The sequence below is a fragment of the Erpetoichthys calabaricus genome, chromosome 3 (genome assembly GCF_900747795.2).
Source record: "Erpetoichthys calabaricus chromosome 3, fErpCal1.3, whole genome shotgun sequence".
NCBI lineage: Eukaryota > Metazoa > Chordata > Cladistia > Polypteriformes > Polypteridae > Erpetoichthys > Erpetoichthys calabaricus.
Window position 1 is genome coordinate 12,029,493 of NC_041396.2, and position 14,874 is coordinate 12,044,366.

The following is a 14,874-nucleotide window of genomic DNA, read 5'->3' on the forward strand; positions in this document are numbered from 1 at the left end:
TTTTAATTTTATCTCTGAACCTTTGTTATGTGCCTTGTCTGTTGTGGGTTGTTCTACAAGAGGCGGGACCACCTGCCCATCACCGCCACGGACTGCCCTCACCTCTGTATGATGAGGATTTCCCACAGTTCCTGGCAGTTCGTTCTGAATGCGCTATGGAGTTGGTGAGTGTTTATCATCTCTTTTGCTTGTTCTTATTGCATTTTTGACTTTATGTTCTGTTGTTGACTTCTTTCTGGATTCTATACTGGGACTTTCTTTGTATTCTTCCCAGAGGTCAAGTGAAAATGACAACGAGTATAAATAAAAATATAATTGAAGTAAGGGTCTGAACGAGATGAACATAAACCGCAAGACAAGAACAAGGACAAAAAGGACTGCAGAGTTCAAAATCAGTAAGAAATCAAACATGAATTAATGAAATTAGAACGGCTACGCGAATAAGGAAGTGAACCTAGAATGTCCCTTTTATCCTAATGAGAAATAAACTGACAGGATCACAACCTTTGAAGCCACACTCCTTTTACTGGGAAAAAAACTGGCATTTTCACACAGCTGAACAAAAAACAAAATGGCGGTGGAAAACAGCCCACATAAAAAAAAGCATTAAATAGAAAACCAAACGATTTCATCAGATTCCTCAGTATTGAAAACTCCTGTAACGATATGCAACTCAATACTAGAGCCAGAAAATAACCCGTGAATAGTTTGAAAAATGACCCCAGAATCCTAACTCTTGAATTTTCTTGAGTTTCCGGCAACTCCGTTTTACCTTTTTGTGCTCCACAGAGCTGGCTTTTTGGGGTTTTGTTCAAAAAGTGGACACCATTATACACCAGGGTTCAACTTTAAGATCAGGCAACCTTACACTATTTTAAGATTAGGCCCCTCGTATCAATTTTAAGATTAGGGACCCTGGTGTACCTGGCCTTACCCCCATGAACCTTAAGTTCAGGGTTTGTAGTAGGGGCAGGCCAGTCTAAGACAAACAACAGGAAGGACAATTTAAGATTAGGCGTCCGCTTTTTGAACAAGACACTTTTGGTTCAGCATATTCTATTGAGAAATAAATCTTTTTATTTATAAGGATTGCAGGTGGCCTTCCATGTCACTAGCCTGGGCTTTTTTAAGGAAACTTCCCCCTCTAGTGGACATTTTTGGAACTCTTCGAGACTTACATGGTTTGGGATTCTTTTGCACTTAATATTAATGATCAATCTTTCTGAATGCTGTTGGCTTCAAACAAGGAAAACTTTATCAATCAACACATTCCATTCTTGGACAGAACAAGGAAGACCTTCTCTATCTAACAATCGATGACTTTAAATATAAACCTGTGGTACAATCTGAGCAGGTCAGCCTCATCTTATAGCCGTCTATGAGCCTCTTATTGACAGCAGCAGCTCTTTATTATGCTATATGATAAGGATATTTATTATAATGTTTACTATGTAATTTTTATGATTTTGTGTATAATTTTAATTTCCCCTTGGGAAATTATCAACCTAGAACATAAGAATATAAAAAATGTGATAAATGAGAGGAGACCATGCAGTCCATCGAGCTTGTTTGTTTAGCAAACAGCTCAGCTGGCCCAACATCTCCTCCATATTCTTCTTAAAGGTTGTCAAGGTTTCTGCTTTGACTCCATGTTCTTGGTAGTTTTTTTCCAGATTCCAACAACTCTTTGCATAAAGAAGTTCTTACTGACTTGTTTTAAATGCACTTGCCCTTCATTTCCACTGATGTCCTCGAGTACCTGATTCACCCCTAAGCTGGGAGAATGTTGCTGGATCTGCTTTATCAATGCCTTTGAATATTTTGAAGAACCTGGATGAGGTCCCCATGCAGTAAACTCTGCTCGAGACTAAACTGGTTTAGGGTTAGGGTTAGGAACATATGTAGGACATGTCCTTGGTCACTTTCCTCTGTACAGCTTCAAGTGCTGCTATGTCTTTCTTATAATGTGGTGGCCAGAACTGCTCACAATATTCCAGAAGTGGTCTTAGTAGTGTGTTTTATATTCTAAGCATAATGTCTCTTGGTTTATATTCAACATTTTTATGATATAACCTAATATGTTTTATTTGCCTTTTCAATTGCTTGCAGATGATGAAAAAGGTTGAGTCAACATAAATCCCTAAATGCTTCTCGAAGTTTGCTGCCTTTAGTTCGTTGTCTCCTAGCTTGTATTTATAATTGACGTTCCTGTCGCCCACGTGTTGAGTTTTGTACTTTCTACAATTTGTCCGTTTATTTTTGCAGTTGCAAGTCTCTGATAAAACACATTGTGTCCCCAGGATCAGACCAACAAGTCTGTATCAAGTTGTGCAATTTAAGGAAGATGGCTTTAATTGCATGGAAGCTTTAATTGTCTCCTGTTTGTTCTTCCATGTATGGCACCCTGTGGCTTATCCAAGACACTTCCTAGGTTACATGACTGCCTACCTGGGAGTCCAGGATATCCCTTGTCCCCTTTCGTTCCCGATGGACCTGGAGGTCCATTGATCCCAGGATGGCCCTGTACTCCAATTCTCCCTGGAAAACAAAGATGCCAGAGGGTTAGTTGAGAACTTGTCAATACAAATGTCAGGGAGTAAAAGCAAAATAAAGCTTTTTCCTTTTCAACTACTTTATCCCTTTGTCCTGCTGTGGCACTTCTAAGCTGGTATTAGATAGCTGAGCACAGGCTTATACTGTAAGTCAAGTCAAATAGATTTATTATCATACCATCCATACATCGTATTGTGGCATACAGTGACATTAAATAATCGTCCTCAGGTCCAAAGGACAACACATACATAATCAAATGTAAGGGACGGCCGGCAGCCCAACCTGGCCGGGATGCCAGAGAGATGGAAGGATGGGGAAAGGCAGCTTTTTTAAGGCACTGCCTCCCCCAGAACGCTAGATGGCACTTCCCCTGGTCTGTAGCAGTACCCTGGATTCCCACAGGGCATCATGGGACTTGGAGTGCTTTATCTCAGCCCTGTTGGGAACCATGGGTGCTGCCAGGGGGACGCTGCAAAGATCGCGGAGACTGATGGAATGGGAATGCCGCATTACCCAGAAGTGCTTACAGATCATATGGATGGAAGAGCAGAAGCACTTCCAGGTTGGTGAATATATGAGGACTTGCTGGCCTCACAGAGGTAAGCTAGAGTCGGGTGGAAGATGGATGAAGCTTGCTGGGAGGAGAAGAGAAGGGAAAGAAAGAAAGAAAGAAAGAAAGAAAGAAGAAAGAAAGAAAGAAAGAAAGAAAGAAAGAAAGAGAATGATGGAGGGATGAGGAAAGAGAGCACAAGAAGAAAGAAAGAAAGAAAGAAAGAAAGAAAGAAAGAAAGAAAGAAAGAAAGAGAGGAGACACTGTGTGCTGTATCCTTCATATATTGGTGGCTGTGGTGGTGGGAAACACTTGTGAAGAGTTTTCCAGAGAATAAAAATACTCTTTGTGCCTTTAACTTTTGTCCTGTGTCTTTTGTGTTGGGTTTGGGGAGCTGGAGTGCCCTCTACTGTCCACACACAGGACCAGTACAAGACAAGTAAGGAACTATAGTATACTATACTATACTATACAAGATAGATAGATAGATAGATAGATAGATAGATAGATAGATAGATAGATAGATAGATAGATAGATAGATAGATAGATAGATAGATAGATAGATAGATAGATAGATAGATAGATAGATAGATAGATAGATAGATAGATAGATAGATAAAAAAGAACAATTGTAACAAATGTACTACTGGGAGCATATCTAAGGGCAGGGGGGCAGCACAGAGTTCAGAGTCCTGACCACCGAAGAGTAAAAGCTGAACCTGTCTCAGATGCTACAGAAACTTCTGCCAGATGGAAGTGGGACAAAGAGTCAATGGGAAGGATGGATAGAAGTCCATCACAATGCTGTAGACTTTGTGGCTGTAACACCTAATAAAAATCTCTTTAATGGGAGGCACAGAAGTCCCAATGATCTGTTCTTCTGTCTGCACTAGCCATTGTAGGACATTATGATCAGAGACACTGCAGTTCCCAAAGCAGACAGTGATGCAGCTGGTCAGAACACTCTCAATGGCGCCCCGTAAAATGTGGTAAGAATGGGGGGTAGGTAGGCAGCCACCAAAGGAATTGGAGATACTGCTGCACATTCTTGGCCATGAAGGTGGTGTTAATGGACAAGGTGAGGTCAGCTTCCAGGAGTACACCAAGGAATGTGATGCTGTTAACCAATTCCACCACAGAGTCCTTGATGTACAGTGGGGTGTAGACAGCACAGTCTTTTCTTAAGTCAACAATCATCCTTTTTGTATTGTCCACATTAAAAGACAGATTGTTGCACTTGCACCTGTCTGACTGCCATCGTTTCTCCATTCTGTAAGGTGACTCATCCCCACTGTAAATGAGACCCATCACCATTGTGTTGTCAACAAACTTACTGATGGTGTGAGAGCAATATGCAGCTGTACAGTTATGTGTCATGTTTTCAAATTGTGAGCCATGTTTCGTGTTTTCTCCATGTTTCACAGTAGGCCTGGTATTCTTTTCTTTGAATTCTTTGTTTTTTGTCTGTGGACAATTTTGTTTCATCTGTTCAAAGGACATTCTCCATGAAGAATTATTGTGGCTTATCAATATGTATTTTAGCAATTTCCAGTGTAGTTTTTTTATGTTTGTCTTTCAACAGTTAGGGTCCTCTTTGGGTCTCAGAAAGCAACAGATGACGTGATCAGACACTGATGGACCTCGACCTTGGAGTTCAGCTAATATCTCTTTGGAAGTTGTCTTTGGCTTTTTGTCTGCTATTCTCATGATCCTTCTGCCCATTCTAGGGTTGATTTTCCTCTTGCGGTCGCATTCAGGAAGGTTGGCTACAGTCCCATGGACCCTCAACTTCTCAATAATAATTGCAGCTGTTGTCACAGGAACGTCAAGCTGCTTAGAGATGATGGTCTTCAAGCCTTTGCATTTCACATGCTTGTCTATCATTTTCTTTCTGATCTCCTCAGACAACTCTTTCCTTTTCTTTTTCTAGGACACACAATGACACCAAACAGCAGAGTGTTGACTTTTCTATTTTTAAATCAGCTAAATAATTGATTACACAATTGGAGACATGTGCATGATGTGAATTCAAGAAAACAGATAGTTTGAAAAATCACTCAAATCCAATTATTTAGGATCTGCCCTAGGTGTCCAGGCCATTTTACAATGTCTTTGTATAATAAGCAGTACTTGATCTCTTGTCACGCTTGCTTTGCTTTACTTGATGGCACATCAAAGGCATGCAGGTACACAGGGGACGATTGCTTTTCATGCCATCACTTTTTCAATGAACTGTAATGGGACCAACAAATTTGTCCACATCTGTTCATTACAGTTGCATTTCTGTCTCGTTGCCTTTTATTTAGGAATTTACAAGTTCAGACAGATAAGAGACAAAATTAATTCCACATCCTTAATCAGCACAGCAAGCTCCTGAAAGGGTCTCATTGTGGATGGCAGATGACAAGTCAGAGAGACACTCAAAGGTAGACAAACAGGTGACAAATGATGAACAACAGAGTAAGGCAGTGCAGAGTGATACTTCTGGTGCCATCAAATCCTGAACGTTATGTGCAGAAAACTGTAGAGGAGAATGAAGGTGAAGTCGGGGTTGCAGTAACTGCACACAGCCACATTACTTAAAACAGCTTCTTACAGAAAGTGTGAAAAACACAGAAGGTGGTACATATATTCAGTATCACTGGGCAAGCTACACATTTGATCACTGCAGTATTCAGACATAAATGTTTGTGTAGTTATGGCTAGTTATGGCTTAATTTTTATGTAAATAAACCGGGTCACTAAAGACCCGAGGTATGTAATAGTACTTCCTTAAAATCCCATTCATAGCAGTGTTAACACTTTAACTTGGATATCAATTTGGCAATTAAATCCTAATATGAACAATATTTAGGAACGGCATCACAATACCATTATTGTTTATTTTGAGCATTGGCACGTTTGTTTATGGTTGCCATGGTTTTGCTATCCAGGGATGACTGGGAATGCACGATATGAAATGTCATTAACACAACATTTTAAAAGTCAGTTCCGTGCACTTCCTGATTATCCAAGATTGCAGATAGTAACAAACAATGTCCCTGTGTTGGTATGAGATTTGTTTAAATGAAAGCTCTGTTCTCTTTTCTTATTCTTTGATGTTTGTGTCGATGATAGCTAGGACAGCTTTCTGGCTGAGAACTTCTACCCACCTTTTGACTATGTCTTTGTGTGGTCACTACAGTTTCAGTTAGCTGCCCCCTGACGATGGCAAAACCTGGACACTACACTAAAACTCCTTCTGTTGTCTCTGTGACCCTGAGTCTTTAATCCCTATTGAATACAATGTCTTTTACCTTCTATAAAGTGTAGTTTTCACTTGGACATTTTGGATTTTTTATATTGACCAAAGACTAAAATCCCAGTTAAATGTATGCAACTTCTAATTGTTCTTATGTGTCTCCTTACAATATGGGGCTGTTGACATGTCGCTCTTCCTGCCACAGCAATATTGAGCATCTCCATTACCACACATTTTACTAAGATTCAATTTCATAACAGGCCAGGATGCTAAGATTCTTCTTACCTGGGATGCCAACAGCTCCAGGGTCACCCTTTTGTCCTACTTGGCCCTTTTCGCCTTTAGGCCCTTGTTCACCTTTCACCCCATTTTGACCTGCAGGGCCAGCTTTCCCAGGTGGACCTACTACTCTTTCACCTGTAGAGAAACACAGGATCTTTGGTGAGACAAGGGGATATGACCAGCTGCATCTTGTTAATAATATTCTTTGTATTTATATAGTGTTTTTCTCACTACTCAAAGCGCCCAGAAATTGTAGGTTAAGGGCCCTGCTCAAGGGCACAACAGAGCAGAGTCCCTATTGGCATTTACGAGACTCGAACCGGCAACCTTCCGATTGCCAGTGCAGATCCCTAGCCTCAGAGCCACCACTCCGTTGTGATTGCGTTACACAAATGGCCGAAGCAACACCCTGAACTGAGCAAAAAAACAGGCCAGACTCCCCCCTAGCCTGCCCAGATAAAGATCACTCCCAGGCAGCCTGCCTGCCTACTCCAACGGTTGGGAAAAAAAGGGGATGTGGCTTCGAAAGTGCTAACATGATGGAAAAATTTAGAGAAAATATTGAAAATGTCCCACAAAGGAAGGGATTACCACAAAACCCTGGCTTGTGTAAGAAAGGGCAACTAAAAGGATTTTAAAAAGGATTTATTGGGCAAAAATGGAAAAATATTACAATAATCTAAAATAGAACAAAGGCAAAATTCCCAATACAAAAGCCAATAATTGAAATCCAAAGAGAGAAAAAATTTCCAGCAAACCAAAAAAGACAAAAAACTCTCTTCCACCAAAGTGTATTCAGGTTAACCGCAAGGAACTCGCTTTCCCAGCCTGCCTTTATAGACTGTGGGTGTGGGTCCTTAGCAGTGACTTCATGGTGGCCCCGCCTTCTATGGCCCCGACCACAAAACACAAGAAACATCAGAGAAGAGGATTATTAACATCCATCCATCCATTATCCAACCCACTATATCCTAACTACAGGGTCACGGGGGTCTGCTGGAGCCAATCCCAGCCAACACAGGGCGCAAGGCAGGAAACAAACCCCAAGCAGGGCGCCAGCCCACCGCAGGGATTATTAACATTGAAAATAAATAATCAGAAAATAAAGTAAAACTGACCAAGTATACATAACTAAATAAATCATATAAACAAATAATAATATCTAGATAAACAATAGTATTGGAAAGGAAGGTGAGAAGGCAGACTTGCAGTTCTCTGTAGTCGCAGTGGAGTGTCGGTTAGAACAAAAGAACTAATCCAACCATTATAGGAACATTGCTTTTATGTTGAAATGCCAGAAATACACATGAGGTAGAACAGCTGTACATGTTGGTTTAGGTAGGTGAGTGTGTGGTTCTTACAAGGCAAACAACAAAATTAAACATCTAGTACATTTATAAATATTGTTTATAAATGTGGAAGCATGGAGGTGTTTACGAGAGATGGTAGTGGAGTTTTTAACCAGATTGTTTAATGAAATCTTAGAAAATGAGAGGATGCCTGAAGAGTGGAGAAGAAGTATACTGGTGCTGATATTTAAGAATAAGGGGGATGTTTTGGAGTGCAGTAACTACAGGGGTCTTAAATTGATGAGCCACAGCATGAAGTTATGGGAAAGAGTAGTGGAAGCTCAGATAAGAAGGGAGGTGATGATTAGTGAGCAGCAGTATGGTTTTGTACCAAGAAAGAGCACCACAGATGCAATGCTTGCTCTGAGGGTGTTGATGGAGAAGTTTAGAGAAGGCCAGAAGGAGTTGCATTGCGTCTTTGTTGACCAGAAGAAAGCATATGACAGGGGGCCTCGAGAGGAGCTGTGGTATTGTATGAGAAAGTCAGGAGTGGCAGAGAAGTACGTAAGAGCTGTACAGGATATGTACGAGGGAAGTGTGACAGTGGTGAGGTCTATGGTAGGAGTGATGGATGCATTCAAGGTGAAGGTGGGATTACATCGGGGATCGGCTCTGAGCCTTTTCTTATTTGCAATGGTGATGGACAGGTTGACAGACAAGATTAGACAAGAGTCCCCGTGGACTGTGATGTTTACTGATGACATTGTGATCTGTAGCGAGAGTAGGGAGCAGGTTGAGGAAACCTTGGAGAGGTGGAGATCTGCTCTAGAAAGGAGAGGAATGAAGGTCAGTAGGAACAAGACAGAATACATGTGTGTGAATGAGAGGGAGGTCAGTGGAATGGCGAGGATGCAGGGAGTATAGTTGGCGAAGGTGGATGAGTTTAATACTTGGGATCAACAGTACAGAGTAGTGTGGATTGTGGAAGAGAAGTGAAAAAGAGAGTGCACACAGGGTGGAATGGGTGGAGAAGAGTGTCAGGAGTGATTAGTGACAGACGGGCATCAGCAAGAGTGAAAGGGAAGGTCTACAGGACTGTAGTGAGACCCGCTATGTTATATAGGCTGGAGATGGTGGCACTGACCAGACAGCAGGAGACAGAGCTGGAGGTGACAGTGTTAAAGATGCTAAGATATGCATTGGGTGTGATGAGGATGGACAGAATTAGAAATGAGGACATTAGAAGGTCAGCTCAAGTTGGACGGTTGGGAGACAAAGTCAGAGAGGCGAGATTGCGTTGGTTTGGACATGTGAAGAGGAGAGATGAGGGGTATATTGGCAGAAGGATGCTAAGGATAGAGCTACCAGGGAAGAGGAAAAGAGGAAGGCCTAAGAGAAGGTTTATGGATGTGGTGAGAGAGGACATGCAGGTGATGGGTGAACGACAGAACAAGATGATGAAGACAGAAAGATATGGAAGAAGATGATCCGCTGTGGCAACCCTTAACAGGAGCAGTCGAAAGAAGGAGAAGAAGATATTGTTTCAGTATGCAATACAGAAAACGTCCAATAGATGGCACTATAGCTACACACTATCACCGTAAGGTATTTGCAGTTACAACCTCAATGCAACAATGTAACAGGTTTATATCCTTATTAATACACAACATCTCTTAAAGATTTAATGAAATATCCCAATAATTTACAGGCTGAGTCTATATTAAACTGAGTACAAACATCCTCTGTTTTACTGAATGAAATTGATGTTTTTTTACGGTAAAAACAATAAACACTAAGTAACGTAAAATATTAACATGACTATTAATTCAGAACAGTTTCCTCTCTAACGTTTAACATTTAACTTCTAAACATGTACATAAGAACTTACATTTAGTCAACAAATGTACAAACTTAAACTTTCTCTGGGGTCTCCAGTAGTTCCGGCTTTCACGTGGTACATCTCTCAAACTCACATGCTGCCTGCACGCTCCACGGCTTTCACGTGACTGTGACTCAGCGCCTTGAAGACACACCAGCCTTTTTTACAAATCAATCAAAAATGAAGAAAAAATAAGCTGGGGAGAAACCCTGATTTAAACAAGAAATCCCTTCATACAAGGGATTAGCCAGGTGGGGTCTTGTAAAAGGATGTCAGGGTGGTCCTGGAATTGTGACCAACAAGGGATTCTCTTGCAACAACCTGGGGCTGGTAGGGGAAATTCTCGGGGTACTCCTCACTTCAACAGTGTGCATGGTGATGTCCACAGACGTTTACAGTAAACGCAGATTAAGAGGTGGCATGAGTGAAGTGATTAAAATTAAGAAGGGAATTAGTACAGTGGGTCGAGACTGTGACTGTAAAATGACATTAACAAGAACACAGGGACATGGTGGGGCAAAATGTTACCAAGTTTTTCTTTACAAGGGGAACAATAGACACAGAGAATAAATGACCAAGGAGAGAGGTGGAGAGTAGAATTTTGGGGACCTTCAAAACTCGACTTGTTATTTGATCACTCTAAATGAGAACAGGCCATTCAGCCCAACAAAGCTTGCCAGTCCTATCCACTTATTTCTACCAAAAAAACATCAAGTTGAGTTTTGAAAATCCCTAAAATCTTACTGTCAACCACACTACTTTGTTGCTTATTCCAAGTGTCTATCGTTCTTTGTGTAAAGAAAAACTTCCTAATGTTTGCGCGACATTTACCCTTCACAAGTTTCCAACTGTGTCCCCATGTTCTTGATGAACTCATTTTAAAGTCACCGTCTCGATCCACTGGACTAATACCCTTCATTATTTTAAACACTTCACTCAGGTCTCCTCTTAATTTTCTTTTGCTTAAACTGTAAAGGCTCAGCTCTTTTAATCTTTTCTCATAACTCATCCCCTGTAGTCCTCTAATCAGCCCAGTCGCTCTTCTCTGGACCTTTTCTTGTGCTGTTATGTCCTTTTTGTAGCCTGGAGACCAAAAAACTGCACCCAGGACTCCAGATGAGGCCTCACCAATGTGTTATAAAGACTGAGCTGAACCTCCTGTGACTTGTACTCCACACATCAAGGCGCTATATAACCTGACATTCTGTTAGCCTTCTTAATGGCTTCTGAACACTGTCGGTAAGTCGATAGCTTAGAGTCCACTATGACTCCTAAATCCTTCTCATAAGGTGGACTCTCGATTTTCTGACCGCCCATTGTGTATTCAAACCTAACATTTTCACTTCCTATGTGTAATTCTTTACATCTACTGACATTAAATTTCATGTGACACAAATCTGCCCAAGCCTGTCTGCTGTCCAAGTCCTTCTGTGATGATATATCGGATTCCAAATTATCTGCTAATCCACCTATCTTGGTATCATCTGCAAACTTAACCAGCTTGTTATTCATATTCCTATCCAAATCATTTATATCAGTGTTACCCAAACTCGGTCCTGGGGACCCCCTGTGGCTGCAGGTTTTTGTTCCTAATGAGTGACAACACCTGATAGCACTGATCTCATTTAATTAGCTGGTATGTTTTTTTTCTTTTATTCGACTTTCAGTAAAATCATAGCAGCGTGATTTTTACATTTATAAGACATTTAGAAATATTTCTGCTTTTGCTACAGATTTAAATGCTTAGCTCTCTTTTGTTTATTTCATTATATTTTGCCCTTTCTCTGTGCAGTTTTTCCCCCTTCATTGTATCTTAATACTGACAATTAAAAATGAGCAGAGCAGACACCAAGGCAAACAACACTGAATAGTCAAAGGCTGCAACTACTTTAGAGTCAGACCCACTAATTAGTAAATAATGGATTATTTAAACAATTAGAAGACCTAGAAAAGTAGAATGAAAATCAAGATGAAAATACTGTTAAAATGAAAAAAAACATTATTCCTATATAACTGCTTGGTACATTTTAATATTTTTTTTTTTTTTAGCAAACTTAGTGTTCTAATTTATATATTGTTCTCTAAACACAGAACTTGGGAAATATCAGTTCACTTAATTAGCCCAGGAGTTCAATTAAAAATAGAAGCTGGTTGGAACAAACCCTGCAGCCACAGGGGGTCCTCAGGACCGAGTTTGGGAAACACTGATTTATATTTATTAAAAATAGCAGAGGCACTAACACTGACCCCTGCTGGTCACCACTATTATCATCGGCCAATTCTGAACTGGTTCCTTGCACCATCACCCTCTGCGTCCTGTGTCTGAGCCAATTCTGCACCCATCTACACCACACACCCTGCACTGCCACTTCTTTAGTTTGATGCCCACCCTCTCATGTGGCATCTTATCAAATGCTTTCTGAAAGTCCAGATAAATCATATCATCTGCTCCACTCTTCTCATATCCTTTTGTTGCCTCCTGACAGAATTCCAGCATGTTAGTCAAACACGACCTCTCTCTTCTGACCCCATGCTGACTGTTTCTAATAACTCCTGTCCTTGCCAGGTGTTGCTTCCTTCCATTAATTTTCCTGTGATGCATGTTAAGCTTACTGGCCTATAGTTGCTTGGATCTGCCCTGGCACCCTTTTTATATAGTTGGATGATATTTGCCATTTTCCAGTCTTTCGGAATCTCTCCAGTTCGCAGTGAATTCCTATTATGGAGAATCTGGGTGAATAGGATGAGCTTGGGCTGAATGGCCTGTTCTTGTCACAAATGTTCTAAAAAACAAACAAAAAATAAAACAGATTCTTTGCTGGTGAAGCTCCTTCTGCACACATAGAAAAACTATGAGTCAGGATGTGAGCAGACAGAACAAGGAGTCACCTGGTGGATGGAAGGGTTCATGGTCAGCAAGCCAGCGTTCCATATTGGCCACTTTCAGAATGTACTGTAACACACACCTGGACTTCAATAGCACAAAGAAATATTCTGGTCTGAGGTCAGAAATATTCATGTGGACCACAGCTCAGAGACCCAGTGCGACACAGATCTGTGCTCATTTCACAAACCTTTCTCTCCCTTGTCTCCTTTGGTGCCTGGTGGTCCGTCTCTTCCTTCTCGCCCTTCTTTTCCATCTCTTCCTTCTCTCCCGTCTCTTCCTGGTAAACCTGGAATCCCAGCACAGACATTTCCGTTTCTGGGCTCCTCGGTTAGACAAGACCAGATGGCCATGCTAAGAATGGCGGAGGTCAAGACAAGGCTTTGCAGTTGCATTTTTAGGGATTAGTCTTCAGTTCTGGAATCAATATTTTTAAAAGAGCATTACTTTTTCAGAAATGAAAGAGAGAAAGGCTAAAATTGACAGAATGTGACAGTACTGGCACTCATATGATGATATACACCACTAAAAAAAGGGGCAAAGAAATCATCCGCCATTTTATCTATGAACATCTCAAGCAAATCTTTATTTAGTGTAGCATATTTTAAAAATCATTCAGTTTTACCATATAATGCTATTTTTCAAGGAATACAAGTTGGAGCAAACATTCACTATCTGCAAAAGGTTGTAGGGCCATTGCCTTTCTGTAAGGGAAGCTGTGCTTGAAACTGCTTGCATGTTAAACTAGGACATTCTGACATCGTTTCTATCTGTACATCAGGTTAGAGACAAAGTCCTGAACAGTCATGGTGGCTGCAGGTTTTCATTCTAACCCTTTTCTTAATCAGTGACCAGTTTTTGCTGCTCATTACCTTCTGTTGCCTTCATTTTAATTGACTTGTTATTTAACATTTTTAGGGCGGATGTTGATATTTGTCGACATGTAGCCCTGAAAAAAAAGGGCTACATTTTTTTCTGCAATTTAAGAAGCACTGTTATTTTATGCAGGTATTGTCAAACTTTTGTCACAGAGTTGCATGTTGTAATCTTTTCAGTTAGCCAATAAAAGGTGTCATTTTGCTTGACTTCTCACTACAAGGAAAATACAGGTACACTACTTTATTACTGTATAGAGAAGGCAGTCTCAAGACTTCATTCAAAATAGGAGCTATTAGGAGCCGCGGCATGGATGATCGTCCTGCTTTAGCGCCCATCTTCAGATTAGAAGAACACCAGCAGCTTGGAATCACTGCTGTGGCAGACGAGATCTGGAGAAGACAGATCAGGGACCTCATGTTTAACGCTGTGCGTAGAATTCACACTAAAACATGGCGTACGGACAAAAGTGGAAATGTTCGTATGCACAAAAAATTCCAGATGCATAAATCTGTGTGAACACCAACTTCCATGCTGTTCTGCTTCATATCTCCCAGTCAGTGTGAAAAGTAACACACGTGCACTCACCTGCTGTCCCACCCAAACTCCTCCCAGAATTACGCCTCTTTGAATTTGCAAATCAATATAAATAGCCCTTAAGCTCAGTGTTCTGTGAAAAGGCAATGGCAAAAGCACGGGAGAATATAGAAGAATTTCAGCGAATACCAAGTGGAGGCAAAGGAAAAACGTACTATTTGTTGGTTTAAACAGTGGCATAATCAACAAAAGGAAGTTGATCGAGTGACATAGAGTGTTGGACAAACACGAAAGCTCAAGTTCACAAAGTCACACAGTGCCCGAAATAAATAAGAAGTTGTCAGATATCAAAGTCGAGTCGTAGCCCACAGTCTGAGTGTCATATGGAAGCATATTAGGGTACAGAGAACTTTAATCTCAAAATTTCCACTTTAATCATGTAGTTTACTTTGTCAGCAAAGTAGAATGTCATAAACTTCATCTTAAAATCGTTTACTAGTTTCTCAAATCCCATCGTAACTAAAGTAGCACGTTAAATACTTTGTATTGTATGTATTCTTCTATGTGCTCTATGTGTGTGAATCACTATGTGCTTCTTAAACTGGCTTTCTCTTCCTCCGACAGGACACAGAATCCATTACATTCGTGATATTACAGCTCCCTGAATAAATTAAAAACTGAGATGTATACGTGATATCATTTTCATGATGATAGGAGTTAAAGCATGTATTAAACATGGGAACACGGTGGTGCAATGATTGTTCATGCCTCACGCAAGATGC

The 14,874-nt window shown here is 40.7% G+C and overlaps 2 protein-coding genes across 5 annotated transcripts in view; both read right to left on the reverse strand.

The window, feature by feature from the left end:
- Nucleotides 1-14,874, reverse strand: part of LOC114647755 (mannose-binding protein A-like) — a 473,727-nt gene that overhangs the window by 411,335 nt on the left and 47,518 nt on the right. The window lies entirely within an intron of this gene.
- Nucleotides 1-14,874, reverse strand: part of LOC114647751 (mannose-binding protein C-like) — a 33,709-nt gene that overhangs the window by 8,384 nt on the left and 10,451 nt on the right. The window contains exons 2-4 of the mRNA XM_051924492.1: nucleotides 12,870-13,096; nucleotides 6,631-6,762; nucleotides 2,449-2,538 (exon numbers count right to left, since the gene is read on the reverse strand). Coding sequence (XP_051780452.1) covers nucleotides 2,449-2,538; nucleotides 6,631-6,762; nucleotides 12,870-13,074 — 427 coding nt within the window. The 5' untranslated portion in view covers nucleotides 13,075-13,096. The remainder of the gene's footprint in view (nucleotides 1-2,448; nucleotides 2,539-6,630; nucleotides 6,763-12,869; nucleotides 13,097-14,874) is intronic.